At 38.5% G+C, this 15,613-nt stretch overlaps 2 protein-coding genes across 4 annotated transcripts in view; one reads left to right on the top strand and one right to left on the bottom strand.

Moving 5' to 3' along the window:
* The window catches only part of LOC121518561 (ras-related protein Rab-39B-like), a 54,908-nt gene that overhangs the window by 36,136 nt on the left and 3,159 nt on the right, over window positions 1-15,613 (top strand). The window contains exons 1-2 of one of the 3 annotated variants that reach the window (XM_041800920.1): window positions 13,903-14,208; window positions 15,123-15,354. In XM_041800920.1, the coding sequence (XP_041656854.1) occupies window positions 15,140-15,354 (215 nt within the window). In that variant the 5' untranslated portion in view covers window positions 13,903-14,208; window positions 15,123-15,139. Of the gene's footprint in view, window positions 1-13,902; window positions 15,355-15,613 lie in introns of those variants that run through there. The other 2 variants (XM_041800918.1, XM_041800919.1) reach the window with 2 other exon arrangements.
* rab38c (RAB38c, member of RAS oncogene family) lies at window positions 4,033-13,350 on the bottom strand. The gene is made up of 4 exons (XM_041800921.1): window positions 12,706-13,350; window positions 11,789-11,919; window positions 9,588-9,725; window positions 4,033-4,197 (listed from the first exon to the last, which is right to left on the bottom strand). The coding sequence occupies exons 1-4, from the start codon at window positions 12,896-12,898 to the stop codon at window positions 4,033-4,035; spliced, it is 627 nt and encodes a 208-aa protein (XP_041656855.1). The 5' UTR covers window positions 12,899-13,350.

A 15,613-nucleotide genomic window follows, 5' to 3' on the forward strand; every position in this document is an offset into this window, starting at 1 on the left:
TCCAGTGGCTACAGTGCAAAGTATTATTAAAAAATACAAGATGTTCCACACTGTGGAAAATCTCAGAGGACGTGGTCGGAAGCCAAAAGTGACACCTGTGCTGGCCAGGAGGATAGTGAGTGACGTGAAAAGAATCCAAGGATCACCACCAAGGCCATCCTGGTGAATCTGGGCTCTACTGGTAGCAACGTCTCAAGGCAGACAGTCCAACGGACATTGCACACTGCTGGGGTCCATGGACTCAGACCAAGGAGGACGCCACTTCTCCAGATAAAGCACACAAAGGCCCGCTTGGCCTTTGCAAATGCTCATCAAAGCTGGTCAGCATTATAGGAAGCGTTTGATTGCTGTAATAGCCAATAAAGGCTTTTCTATTGATTATTGAGAAGGGTATGAATAATTTTGGACATGCCACTTTTTGTTGAAATGTAAATAAAAGCTGAGAAATATTTTTTTTCCACATTGATGCCGCTTGTACATTGTCTTATTATCTTTTGGTAGACACCTATGTCACTTCCAATCAAGAAAAACTTGCTGGTTGAATAAAAGTAATTTTAAGTCAAAATTTGACAGGGGTATGAATAATTTCGGGCTTGACTGTACCTAATTTCCTGTCATTAAATCACTCCTCAACTGGATAAACTGATTGAGTAATCTCTATTTTCTCTACAACTTTCTCTATTCTCTCTCTATTTAACCATGGTTTACTACAAACCAGGGCTAACAAAACATAAAGAAATTCACTTTATGATGATGTAAACAGGTAGACATTCAAGTAATTCTAGCTATTCACTTAAACACTAACCTTAAAATCCTCCATTCAGTGAGCTCTGTGACCGTATTTGTAAATTGTGTCCATCGAGGCTAATGTCCACATGTGAGGGTCAGCTTAAGCTGTGAGGACATGAAACATCATTTGGTTCATGCAAAGATCCTGAATGAGGAGCGTTTTTGAAAACATGGAGGCCTTCACAGATCCATAATTAACCTTTTTTTTTTTTTATTGCATGTAGTCTGATCCACAGAGAATGGGGTTACAAATGTGTTGCATTACAAGGCCAGGCTATTACACATCAAAGGGACTGAAGAAAATATGAAGCAGATGCCTAATTTGAAAACATAGAATTTCAAATAACACTCGGGGCAGACTTAACAAAGGCAGTGGTTTGGTTGTCGCTGCACTGAAAAGAGCAGCACATGCCATGTTTCTAACCGGCAAGAAAATGATTTCAGGGTTACAATAGTGCCTTGTAATAGTAGAATAAATAGCTGTACAGTGTTTTAAAGTTGCTATAAAAGTTCTTTATTTTAAGAAAGAAACATGCCTTTTAAATGTAGCACAACCATTATACGCTTAAACAAAAGTGCAAATATTATATAACTGTATACAGATGAGACAGATGCTTGTATAAGATCAGTATAGGGAGATTCACTGATGCTGTAAAGAGGTTTAAGCACCCAGTTACACACTGAAGATTTTTTCAGCTCATTAAATTGTCCATTTACAGGACATATCCACTAAATTGACTCTACTCCATTACCTCTACACCATTAATGTTTATTTTTGACTGTAAAGGACGTGTGTGTTTTTCTCATTGCATGCAAGAACAGATTTTCCTCTTCATCAGTTCATGATCCAGCGTGAAATTATGTCTTTACATCCTAGTGGTCCAATTATTAACACACATGATACATCCTGCTCGTGCTGCGCTTTAACATTACACATACTGTAAATAGATTCATCTTTCATCATGCAGGCAGTTCTAAATAAGGTGGAGAAATGTTGCAGGATAACACAACTTTCAGCCTACTGTTATAAGGCCATTAAATGGCATATGCTTGAATATTTTACAACTTATGTAACACCAAAGTAGCTCAGTAATTAAAAATGTTTTTAGTTTTGCACTTTGAACACTTAGCATAGTCATAAAAAGCTCAAAACATGACCTTTTTTGTAGCGATTCTCTATGTAGAAATCTAATCTTGCCCCCCAGGGAGTGTTCTCTTCTGCGTGTGACATCGTCTGCAAAGAACCCATTGTGTACCTTGGCTTTTGCTCTTGCATGAACAACTGTACCGCACCAGGGCCAAGGAAGTACAACATGCTTGAACATGGTATCTGGAGCACTCACACTCGTCAAACAAACAGGACTTTGGGGCTCAAACGTGCTTGGGAATGGTATGGATTGGCTATCAAGAGTGCGCCTATAGTACTGGACTTGATTTTGACGTTACAAAGCATAACTTTCTGTTTAGACTTTAGTTTTTAGTTTTACAGTCTGAATGATATCACTACTGTTGCCTACAACACAGTGGAATGGTAATGCTAGCATTCAGGCATTTTCTTGCTAACGGTAATGTATGTAGTAAGTTAATACTGGTTAGTATTAGGTAGTAAACTTGCAAAGCAGATTGATACGCCTGTTTCCATGTTTCTCACTGGCGAATCCATCTTGCAAAGCTCCAGTCTGAAACGTTTGGGCCCAATTAGAAAGTGACAGGACCAATCAGCGTCAAGGGGCAGTACTTTCAGGTGTGGCAGAGTCATGACGTGAAAGCAGCGAGTAGAGGGCGGTGTATTATGGCGGAAGACAGTAGCATGGGGACTGCTAAAGCACCAGTTTTGTGAGAACTTGACGACATTTCTTCATTTAAAGAAGAACAAAGAACAGCAGTGAGTTGTTTTCTTTTCAAAAACGACAAAAGTCGTGTACTTACACGTCTACAGTTGCCATGGTTTGCGTTATGCAGTTCTCTATGGAGTTTACTCCTTCGGTAGGTGCGCAGCTCAGTAGCGGCTACATCATGTGTTTTGTTGCTCTGATTGGCCCGTGAAGATGTGACAGACAGAATGTTCATCCAGTCACCCTCCAGGTTTTTTTTCAAAGGCTCAGCCCTTTCCCAAATGCTGTCTTTGAGAAGTTTACCAGATGGATGTGTGAAACAAATCTATCTGGTGTGCCAGGTTAATTAGGTGGGCATCATTTGTTTTGTCTGTGTGTACATCCTTCAAACAAAAGTGCCAAAGTGTCAGGATTTGTCTTTATAATAAATCTGAGGCACAACAACAAACATGTTCAAAGCAAGAGTTACGAAAATGATATATATTAGATATGAAGAGTCTATGTATTCAAGATAAATGTATTACATTTCACATTTTAAATTAAATATGTTTGCATAAATATTTTCTGTAAAGATCTTTTAAAAAGACTGTACAGTTTCTAGGGTTTAAAGTATGTTCATATTTATTTAAGCTCCTGTGAGGTGCTTTTGGAGTGAGTTGATTGTGTATGGAATGAGATTTGTGTCAAAAAGATTCAAACAAAACTTTTTCAGTATCAAACAAACATTAGCATTGAGAACAAAAAAATGTGATCCAAGCAAAACAATCTTCACATCAAGAGAACAAATTTACAATAGCAACCAAATTATTAGTCTTTGAATTTTGAACATCTATCTTTTTGTTTACAGTTCCTGTTTTTCTCTCTCAGTGATCAGACTTTTGCTCTCGCTTTTCAGTTTTGCGTTTGCGCTGCCTTATCCTTTGTTTGTGTTTCTTGAGTTTTTGGTCTCAGTTCTGACACAAATGTCACATGTAAGCGGGCTTTTCTGGGGCGTATCCCTATTGGTCAACGAGTTTTTGAGTGATGGCTCAGTCACTCCAGGTGTTCCGGAAGTTGTTGTTCAGCTCTGGAAAATGTAGTTTGTCAGGATGAAATATGCCTTTATAAGAGTTAAATTTGTCACTGACCGTCTCATTTACTATGTGGGGGATACAGAGGTTTCAGTGTTTATTTCAGTTTGTTTCATAACCAATTAAAAGCTCCTGACAGAAGCCTTGAATTCAAATGTAAACCTTTCATTAAAATATAAATATTTAAAGTTGAAAAACCCTCAACAGTTTGTTTCTAAACTCTACTAGCACTGAGCAAAAACAAATGCATTTTTACAAATTGTCCCTGAGTCAAACTTGTGTCTTTGGCTGTTGCAATGCAGATGTTCACTTCCTGGTTTTCTGTGATTAGTCGGGAGTCACCATTTCACACATGATGAGCAGTTGAAATGATCCTTCCTGGTGCTTGAGTAGCCGGACAGGACAAGAGAGCCGGGGTCTCGCTCTACTACAACCGGGGTCTCTTCGTTGTTCAGGATGTGCTCCACTAGGCAACACACTGCCTCCTCTATGTTTTTGTTTTCCTGGGGACAGAGAATGAGTTGACATATAAAGAAAAAACAATCACTTCTGAAGTAGAGTTAAAGGGGACATGTTTAACCCTTTTATGACACATTTATATTGGTCTCAAAGGTCCCCAAAATATGCCTGTGAAGTTTGTTGCTGAAAAAACACTCCAGTATTGGAAACCCCTCCACTTAAACTTTGCTCAGAACCGGCTGTTTCTGTGTCCGCAGCTTTAAATGTTACTGAGCTGTCTGACTCTGCCCCTGACCACACCCCTCTCCAGAAATGGATGTGGCTTAAATGATATGGCTCTCTTGATCTTCCTCTCAGCTGCCAGCTGAGAGGAAGATTGGGAGAGGAGGGCGAAACTTTCTTCGAAGCGGGAAGGGCCAACCTAACCTGGGGGTGGGGCTAACTCCCCATATGACATCATGAGGGGAAAATCTGAGAATGGCTTGTTACAGTACACATTTTCTGAAAGGTGTATGTGTGTGTGTGCGTGTGTGTGTGTGTGTGTGTGTGTGTGTGTTGGGGGGGTTATGGTACTTGAGGGGCACATATTTTTGTTAGAAAAGCCCTGATAAAGTGATTTTTGCATAATATGTCCTCTTTAATGTTGAGTTTGATTAATACTGAGGTTTGGACTACAATAATGCAAAACATTAAGACATAGTGCAACTTTTTTGATTTTGATTTTTAACAGAAATGTATGGTCCCCTAAAGACTAAATGCACTGACCCTGAAGGTCCCTTTCGTTTAAATCTCATAACTAATATCAAGTGGCATCATCATCAAAAGCTAAACTAGGATGAACATGCCTTCTGAAGCACATAACAAACTGAGGATGCTCCAAACACTGCTGATTGGAGCAGCTGCACTGAGATGCTCCCATGGATCGACTCTCATCCTCAGCCATATGCTGGAAGAGTAGGGTTGTCTTTAATACCAGAAGTTTTGCTTAATTTTGATTCTAAGAAAACTCAAAAGTAATAGAGATCCTGGCAACCAATATTGAAAAATTTCCTGTCGTAAATTTGTAAATAATTCTGGCAAACTCATGCACACTTGTTAAAATGCACAAACATATTAATACAAAACTAAGCCAATACATTTGTGTAATTTAGAAAGTGTGCAGAGGTTTATTTTCAATTTTGTATCCTTTACCGCTGTTTTTTTGAAAACGCTGTAGTTTTATCAAAGTTTTGGTGTTTTTATGTTTGGTGATTAAAACAACAGCGATTGTAACATTTTAAAACATGCACTATCAAAAAAGTATCTAAGTGTAATGACAACCACACACGTTTGAATACAATATAACAACCAAGATCCCTACTCTACTTTTGAAATAAAACCACATACATTTGTGCCTGTTATTTGAACATAGTGTTACAGAAGCACAATTAGAGAAGAAGTCAACAAACTGACTCAACAAAGTCAGTTTCTAATTACAAAATAAATTAAATTGAGTTACATAATTTTATATTTTATAATGTTATATATATAGTATCTTTATTTTACAATTTTACTGCCTTTTTTCTGTCTTTTCATCTTGTTGCTCCAGTTTTAAACTATGTTTTGATGACTTAAGTTTTCGGTCTTAACTGCATTTACATATCGGTGTCAGCTAAAATGAAATCGTAAAGTTTAACATATATTAGCATGAGATGTCAGCAAAAATCAAATTTTGTGCATCCTTATTTAGGACTGTCCATTTATTTATTTTTTACTGTTTTGTAATCTTGCTGTTTTATCTGTCGGTGAACCATTTTCCCATTCCTGCCTCTTTACCATCTATATTTATGTAAATACGAGCCAGGTAAACAGATCTGAAAAAAAAAAAACCAACAAACAAACCATATTCTGTACAAGTGGTTCTCAACTGGTGGGTCAGGACCCAAAAGTAGGTTGCGGAGCAGTTTTCAGTGGGTCGTGAATAGGTGTCTGTAAAAAAGTCCTGAAGTCCTTTGTGGAAATGCATCGATACTTTGTATTTTACCCTGTTTTACTGTGAAATTGGTTTAATTTAAATGTTTGGTCAGTATTTCAACTCATTTATTTCCTTTTCTTGCATTTAATAAAGCTCCTTTTTCATGATAATGAAGTAATTTCTTAAGATTGCTGCAAAATTGGCAACCAGGTACACATAATGATGGGAAAAGAGGATAAAAAAAGTGTCAGTTTTGTCCCCTCTATTTTTCCTATCATGTATTTTGGTCCACAGAACTCCAAATTGCAACACATTCAATGAACCAAGCATGTGTTGTAGAATTTTTGGGGAAAATTTGTGTTGCAACTGGTCATAAGAGAGACTGGTGGGTCCTGAGGATAGACCAGTTGAGAACCACTGTTCTATACTATATCTACTGAGTTTCTGATCACTTAGACTATTGTACACAAAAAGTGTGATTTCAACCAGTGTTAATGTCGTTGACTGAAACTATGACTGAAAATGTTTGTTGATAGCCTTTTTTTCGATGACAAAAACTAGACTAACAAAAATAGATCTGTGATGACTAAAGCTGGCAAAAAGTAAATTTGGTTTTCATCAAGGAGACTAAAACTAGATTAAAATGTAATGTAGTTTTCGTCTGACATTCAAAATCTGTGATATTTCTCCACTGTGGGTAAATCTGTCAAAAACCAATGCATCTGTAGCTATTCTGCCTCTCAGCAGTAGAAAGCAGGGACCCCAGGTTTGGCAGTGCATAGAACACACTGCCATGATTTGGTACCAGATTTAGGCAAGAAAACAAATGCTTGGACCAAAAATAGACTAAATTGTTTTGGAGTTATCGTTGACTAAAACTAGACTAAAACTAAAAATGGTAGAAATTACTAAAATGTGACTAAAACTGAAAGACATTTAATCTAAAGTCTAAGACTAACATTAAAAATAACTGCCAAAATTAACACTGATTTCAACTACATTTATAATCTTTTATTTATGCCACTACACTACACTACAGGATGTCACACACTGTTATTTCTGTCCGGATCTGTCTGACCAGTCTGAGCCTCACCCGGGTGTGTAACTCATTAGATGAAGTCTGACTGAGAGGAAAAAAACAGAAGGTTATTTCACACTAGCCTGTAAACATTCCTCCATACGTGCACAGTAACAAAAAAAGGCATAACACTTGCTCCCACTGTTTGTACTGAAAGCTCTGAGCTTTGAGTTTAGCCTGTAAAAAACAATAACAGAGTAAGCAACTATAATTTGCACAGTGAAATTAAGTAGCAACCATGTTTGCTGGATCCAAGTTGTTGCAGTGTCTCTGGCTAATAAGTTTATCTAATTAAACTCTAAACGTTAAACCTCAGAGTCCAGGCCCATGACTCCACAGTGAAAAAATACTTCACAAATCAGTTTATGAGAGTGATAAATCACTACCAACTCAATACAAGGAGGGGATGGCATGGTGTACAATAATTTAGAAGTGAATTTGTTGTTACAGTGTTGGATATTTATAACAAATGTTGGCAAATGTTCATATGGCTGAGTAAATATCTGTCTGAATGATCCTTCAGTGTTCAGAGCTTTGTCTTTAGGTTGCTCTAAACACCAAGCTAACATAGTTCTCTTTATCTTGGAGATTGTATAGCGTTATAGGTTGTTGAACTTTTTATAGGGTCCTTTTGCTATAGCAACAGGCTCTCCACATTGGCCAATCAGAGGAAAGTTGGCTTGGAGGGAGGGGAGGCTTACTTGAAATTGCCCATGTCAGACAGGGGTTGAGCTGATGTTTATCACCAATGACTAAATATTAATAGAAATGTGTTATCTCCATCTTTTTTCTATGTACAAAATGAAGCCAAAATAGCCTTGTGAGAGGCGTTGACATAGTGTACTGGTGATACAATATGGTGCCAAATGGAGCTGCTTGGTGGCAAGTCCACCTCTTCATCTCACTGAAGCACATTTCTAACTTATACATAAACACCATCAAACAGAACAGATTCTTGTGTTGGTTTGGAGCAGACATTTTCATATTTGGATATTTCACTGACTTTGTAACTCTGTTACAGCGGTGTCAGTGTTCACTGTATGACTTAGCCTAAACATTTATGACACAAGGCCAAATCTTGAGATTTGCTGGAGACTTTTGAAACATTTCGCCCATGACAGAGCATGTCGTTCTCACCGCCCAATCCAAAAATACGATTCCGTTCATTTTCTGCTCTTTAGAGACCCACAAATCAATAATAAGGAGACTGCTCCTTAACTATTATGCAGGAAAATCCTCTCCTTTTGATGATGAGCGTGAATTATTGTTTGTTTACAAAACGTGGATAGAGAGAGAGAGACAGAGAGGGGGATAGAGAAAGAGGGAGAGAAAGTAAAAAGAGCAGCTTACAGTGCTGTCGGTCTACAGTTTGATTTTTGCTTTTAAACGATGTAAAGTCATTCAGACTAGACTATCGTAGAGAGATCGAGGAGGGCTCAAAACACTGGGTCATCAGCTCTAGACGCGCCCTCAAATGGGTAGCTCGGCTGTGGTGGAAAAACAAACCCCTTGCTGCGTTGGGCTGCGTGCCGAATCAAGCTGAGCCGTGCCATGTAATGGAAAAGTCCTAATAGACACTGCAGCCAGTCTACCTGGGGAGCTGCAGTGGTGTAGTGCAGGGTGTACACAGCTATACAGAATATACCCACTCATTTTTTACTTTACTTCTAAATCCTCTCTACTAGGATGGCAAAGGTAACAATAAAGTAACCTGATTACACTAGCACAATTCTTTCCAACACATTACCCCAAACACGGCAAAAATGAGGGAAAAGTAAAATCAAAATGCATTATCAGCTGTCTGTCTGTGGACCATGGATTTTTGCAGCATTTAAGGTAAAACATGTTATTTTAATAAGTTATTTGCAATACAAGTTCATTGTAGTTATTTCTGTTGAGAGCTTTAATTATGAATGCCTACACCAGGAGATGTGGTGTTGTCAGTAGCAGCTCGATACACTTCAGCAGGAGAGAAATGAAACTCAAAACTACAGGTGCAGTCACAGTGCAGTTTTTTCCTTTATGCAAGAGGATCTCATATGTCTTTGTTTATGACACAGAGCGGTTATCCTCTGCTGGATGGGCCTCTTAAAAAATGTGGAGTATACATTAAGAGTATATCCACTTTTCCAGTTACCACTGCACAACCGGGGAGCTCTAAATAATATGGCTTCACTCCCAGATGGCAGTCACTCTGTCCATTTTAATATACAGTCTATGGTTTTCACAGACCCCAGGTTAGATGATTTAACAGTTTGAATTGTAAATCTTGAAAAGGTTCTACAGAGGCTTCACATGCTGAAAGCGTAAACTCAAAGTGATAATAATTAGGTCACTTCACGTTATCTTCACTCTTTTGACCTGCTGCAGTGATTTTCTATCCCATGTCTGTGCTCTCATACCTTTGCAGAGGTCTCAAACCAGCCAGCAAAGCCATTTTCCCTGCAGAAATTGTCTAGTTTGGGTGTCTGGTAAGCCAACTGGTCTGACTTATTTGCCAAGAGTACAGCTGGAACTGGTCTCCCGTGGTTCAGGGTCACCTGAGGAGAAAAATATTGTTGGTATAAAAATGTTGGTATCATCAAAGTTGTGGCTGCTCGGGTCTTCATTTTTTAAAGGGTAATGTATGGAGGTTGAGAGTGGAGAAAAGATAACATTAATGTTTTTAACATTTACACATTAACTCTGTTACAGTTTGAGATTCCAGAAATGGCATAATCAATGGCTAAAATCATGAATGCTGTGTTGAATGAAGCTTCTTTTTTAACCCATCTGAATTTCTTTTATGAAATAGATGACTTTAACTGGGGGGGTTTAGCTGGAACATTCAACTGGACCAAAGTATGAAGCCTTACCTACAGTAGTTCAGATTCAAAACTGTACAAAAGAAAATGAGTATTTTGCACCTACTTTTCTAGGGAAAAGTCCAGCTGTTTTCAAACCCTTAAATCAAAAAGTTTGCTAACCTGAATGCTTCATCAAACAGGGGTCATCTCTGGCTTTATGAAAAGGAGACACTAAGATGAATCCTGTCCATAATCCAAAATCAATCTCAGTATTACTGGCACAAAAATAGAGACACGTGCATAAATATGGAGCCAAAAACCTTAAGTTATGGATTGGGAAATAGAAATATGATTTCTACATTTACTTATCATGCTTCACTCATATTTACATTGCTAGAGACATTATTCACAAATTTTCATGTTACTGGCCGCATGCCAGTCATCATGTGGACGGGCTGTTGACATCACAAGAGAGGTGGGCACCTCCTTTCAATCCAGGCCCTCGCTGGCTGTTGTAGGCTCTAGATAGAGTAGGGAAAGCCCCCACTGGTCAAATTAGGTGTCAATCTAAAGGTCAGAGGTTGGCAGACATCTTGCTAAATGGCAATGCTAGTAGAACGGTGCAGTCATGACGTAATTTTGCAGGCAAAACCTGGAAGTTGGCGTCGCATGGGTTCCCCCAGCGGCAAGCCTATGGAATTTTTCATTGGGTTTTTCCAATAAAAGTTTATGAAACTTACATGTTTCATTATTACAGATAATCTTCATAGATAACTTAAGCATCAGATTTGGTTTGTAAATATAACAGACAAAATTAAAAAGTGAATGTCCTACTTGATTGAACTACAACATGGTCAACCAAATTTAGCGTCATCACCTGAGGATATGAATAAGCGGCAGGCTCAGGGGTGGTGATGTATATGGTCCCAACAAACACTGTAGTCCTAGTTAGCTGTCCTTTAGCAATCGTCTTTATTAAGACAGGTGAAGATATACAATTCAAAAGTGGGGTACTTTTCAGATGTATTTTATGTCGTAGGATAAAAAGTCAAAATCTTTTGAGCTTGTGTTCACCACAGACCTTATTTCCAGCATTTAACCTAAAACAAAAAATCCCATAGACTTTCAGACAGGGGAACCAAACACGCTAAAATGCTAACTAACTTCCGCATTTTAGGACTCACTCCTGCACCACTCTATAATTCAACACCCTACTCTGTGCATTTGGAGTATCAGCTGTCATATTTGAAGATCCTGTAAGCTCATCGCTTCAGCATACTAGCCTCTGCTAAAAGCTTGTCAGGCCTCTTGTGCGTGGGTACAACTGCTGATGAAGGATTGAACAGTGACTGTTTAAGGGAGGGGGCTTAGCAAATGGTCAATATTGCCTGGAAAAAATACATAATTAAACAAACAACGATAGCACATTTGAACTTATACAAAACCAGTCAACAGCTCTACAGTAAAGCTTCTAAAGGCATGTTGTGTCACTTTTATTGTATGCTCTTTTTTTAGTCTGACAAATGCATTAAATATGGGTTCTGTGGTGGTTTATGAATAAATCATAGCTTTCTGTTGGTGTATGGCATGCAGTATACTAATGAACAGAAATTTTGTAATTAATTAAATTGGTTTTTTTTTAAACTGTCATCCCACTGGTGGGCCCTCGGGTTTTTAAGGGGTTAACAAGCTGTTTAACAGGTATTAAACTTTCTATTTTATTGTAAGAATTGTCAAAAATGTCTAAGAGTGCTCAAGAAAATTAGAACTTCTATTTTTAAGGGATGACCACAGAAAGTTGACTTAAGACATCTCACCTTGGAGTCTAAGTCGTCCTTCCACTTCAGCACAGCGTCAAAGGTTGAGGCCCTCGTCACATCGAACACCATCAGCGCCCCCACCGCCTCACGATAATAAACACGAGTCATGTTCCCATACCTCTCCTGTCCTGGGACGCATGGGCATTCATCAGACATACACACACACACACACACACACACACACACACAGTATTTTATAAATGGACATCTTTTAAAACTGTGAAATGAAATCAGCTCACATCATGGTTCATTAGTGACATATCCTATATATAGGGAGTGAAACTGTGTGTGCATGTGTGTTTATCTTGTAGTAACTTCCATCATGTGACTTATATTATGAGCATGGGATCACTTGAGTCACAGCCAGGCACAAGATCCACATTCCTCAACCAGGCTTCAAATGACAGGGAGGGACCCGGGTATCCAACATCTACATTCACATCAGTAACTGAAAAAAAACCTTTATTTTTCCCTAAAATCAGTGTTTGTTTTAACTTTTATTGCACATTTGTAGTTTTCTAGATTTGTGTAGCAGTCAGTTAGGATTTCTAACGTTTTTTTCCCCAACACCCCAGTGTATGCTTATAGTTTGATTGATCAGAAACCAGTTCATGTAGCCTGATTTCAATTATCTGAAAATTAAGAAAAACAACAGTTTGTTTGAGATGAGATTCATAACTTTACATGACAAATTCAAAATAATGTTTGAAATCGCCTAAACTCCTTAAACTGCAATCAGATTAATTTCAAGAGCTTAATTTAAGAAGGAGCTCAAGAACTTGGTTTTCACAGCAGCTGAAGATCAAACAAAAGGGTTAGTTTTTCAAACACGACCAATAAATCTCTGTACGAATCTGCTTCTTAAAACCAGACTGATGCGTATTTAAACAGGATCAGATTGAGTTTTAACAGACCTGCTATGTCCCACAGCTGAAGACGGACCACAGTGTCATTGTCCCATTGAAGCACCTTGAGGGCGAAGTCCACCCCGATGGTGGCTCTGTAGTGTTGGGAGAAGATGTGATGCACGTACCGCTTAATGATGGACGTTTTCCCCACTCCCAAATCCCCGATGACCAGGACTTTAAACAACAGCTCCTGCTGCATGGCTGCAGCTCTGCAATAAAAAAAGGCTCCCTCTATAGACTTAAATACACTTAATGAAAGATCTACGCGTAAAAAAAAAAAAATTAAACTAGCTAAAACCAAACCATTGTCAGGGCAAAATGAGATCGTTAAGATATGTTTTCCTGTCCAGTGAAGTCAGAAAAAAACAGACTGGCCCAAGATCACCTAGATTTATAAAAATGCGACCCACATCCTGATAGTCCGCCCGTTTAATCACATCTGGCAGCCGGAGTCCGTTTACTCCACGACAGACTGCACCTCTCTGAAAACTCCAGTACCACGTTTGTGAACTGATGCGTTCACGTGCTCCTCGTCAAAATAAGCTTCACGGTATGCCGTGAATTTCTAAAGCGGACTTCGGACCTTTGCTGACGTGTCATTATCAATACCACTATTCAGCTTTGACAGGACAGCCCAACATTCAAATTACATTGTAGTCCAAATATAAAGGCCCATCAGCAGCAGTAGCTGCTGTAATAAAGTAGCTTACTCATTCATTCACAGTGTTAGAGGCTTTTAAATTTACAAATAGACCTAAATTATGTTCATTTATAGGACATGTTGAGGAGGAATTTAATTTTCTTAGTTAAAGTATAGTTTAATTACTTGACAATAATTATGGTAATCAAGTGTCAGTGTATCTTTTTATATAACATCTTAAAAAACAGATGGACAGAGCACGGTGCCTCAACAAAATCACCAATAACTGCCAAAGAGAGAGGAACAATACAATTAAAGGGATGTAAAAAATAAAAAGACTGCAAGACTAGTTAAGTTTTCAAAATACTTCAAATAAAGTCCAAATGAGCTATCATGCCTTTTGCACTGAAAAGAGACTTTTAGCCACTCTGCAATAATCTCGATGGGTGGAGGGCTGCAGTGGGGCTTGTCCTTCTGGAACTTTGTCCCATCTCCATAAAGGATCACTCGGTTCAGCGGACTGAGATTGCGCGTTTGCTCGCACAGTTACGGTAATGGTGCTGATGAGGGCGAGGAGGAGATGTGTGCTTGATGCTGCTGTCTCTGCTGCCATTTCATCCGTGGGTCTTTACTGATATGCTAACTGTGTTGCTTGAATTATTTTAACTCAATTATTTGAACCGAAAACAGACTGGTAAAATCTTTAAAAATTAAAGAAAATAGCTCGATGGGGACCTTATAAGGCCTCAGTAAGGCAGGATCTTTCTGTTAGCACTGCTGCAATCAATGCTAGTCTGTTAAATCATTTTAAGAGCATAACCATCGACATGGTGTTTGTTTTTCGGAGGTTCTGAGCTCTTTACTCAAAGGTAAGTCCTCGTTGAGGTGTTTCAGTAACGTGTTGTTGTGTGCTAACTATCACAGTAAATGATACCTCAGTGGCTTAATGCTAAGTGTATTAGGCCTCGTGTTTCAACATATAATTATTTTATAAAATCTTTGATGCCTTTTTAAGACGATTTCTGTCAAAGTTTCAGTCTCTATAAATTCGCAGTCGTGTTTAGCATCTAGCTTTGCTATGACCCATTTTTTTCTAGCTAACTTCAGGGTCTCATTGTTTTACTGCTGAATAACAACCAGTGTGTAATCCACATGGGGGCTGACTACGCCAATGTTTATTGAGTTGGAGAGGAGTGGCCTCCCCCTTCTCCCTCCCTCCCCCCAAAATTAGATCACCCAACTGTAAATCACATGGACCCCATCTGCTGAGATGATTTGAGCCCATTACTGTCTCCTCATAAAGTCCATCAATTATCCATGTGGTCTGCACAGTCTGCAGGTTAGGTGCACATTTTTGTTTATTTTACATCTATTCAAACACTTCCCCTCTTTGTAAAGAGGAAGGATGTCCACAGCTGTTGTTTCGACTGAGTTTAGAAGCGTTCTAACATGTTTAATCAAAGCTGATCAGGTTTTTAAGTGATTACTAATTTATTTAAAATAGAGAAGCTTTGATTTAAATGTTAAAAAACACTGACAAAAATGAATAAATCCTGAAAAAAATGTATGGACTAGTTGATCAAAATGAGGTAATAAAATCCATTTTGATAAAGTTAAATTAATTGTTTGATTTTTTTAAAGACAAAAATATGAAACCCCTAACTTCTAGGCCTGGCTGTTCTTCTTCACTATAACTACCAAACAATTTATCAGTTGTCGTGTTTGCATGACATGATGTTTAAAGGTATATTAGGCCCTGATATCAACATGAATACTTTTACAGATTGAATTTCTTAAAACATGGAGACGATATGGCTTTATCAGTTCCGCCTTATTGTCATTGGAGACTCCACTGTGGGGAAGTCGTGTCTGATCAGGAGGTTCACTGAGGGACGCTTTGCCCAAGTGTCAGACCCGACTGTGGGTGTGGACTTCTTCTCCCGTCTGGTGGAGATCGAGCCAGGCAAAAGGATCAAACTTCAGATCTGGGACACCGCAGGACAGGAGAGGTTCAGGTAAACAGAGAACTTTTGACGTCTTTCAATATCATGATCTGTTAATTGCAGTAATGCAGATACCTGTGGTTGAAAAGTGCATTAAGTGAACTAATGCATGGATCTTTTTTTTTGGTAGGTGGGGGTTTGACATCATTATAGAGATACAAAATCATACCTGCCTCAGTCTTGATTGTGTGATGCATTTTGGCATGTCTGAATGTATTTTTCTCTCATTTTAAACAGGTGCATTAATGGAACTTTTTTCTATGGGGAATGA

This window comes from Cheilinus undulatus, linkage group 12, assembly GCF_018320785.1.
Source record: "Cheilinus undulatus linkage group 12, ASM1832078v1, whole genome shotgun sequence".
Taxonomy (NCBI): domain Eukaryota; kingdom Metazoa; phylum Chordata; class Actinopteri; order Labriformes; family Labridae; genus Cheilinus; species Cheilinus undulatus.

Excerpts from the sequence above, each read along its gene's own strand:
- rab38c (XM_041800921.1), bottom strand. The coding sequence starts at position 12,898 with ATGCAGCAGGAGCTGTTGTTTAAAGTCCTGGTCATCGGGGATTTGGGA. Across the intron at positions 9,726-11,788 it reads AGGACGACTTAGACTCCAAG|GTGACCCTGAACCACGGGAG; the intron begins GTGAGATGTCTT and ends TTTTCTCCTCAG. Across the intron at positions 4,198-9,587 it reads GGTTTGAGACCTCTGCAAAG|GAAAACAAAAACATAGAGGA; the intron begins GTATGAGAGCAC and ends CTCTGTCCCCAG.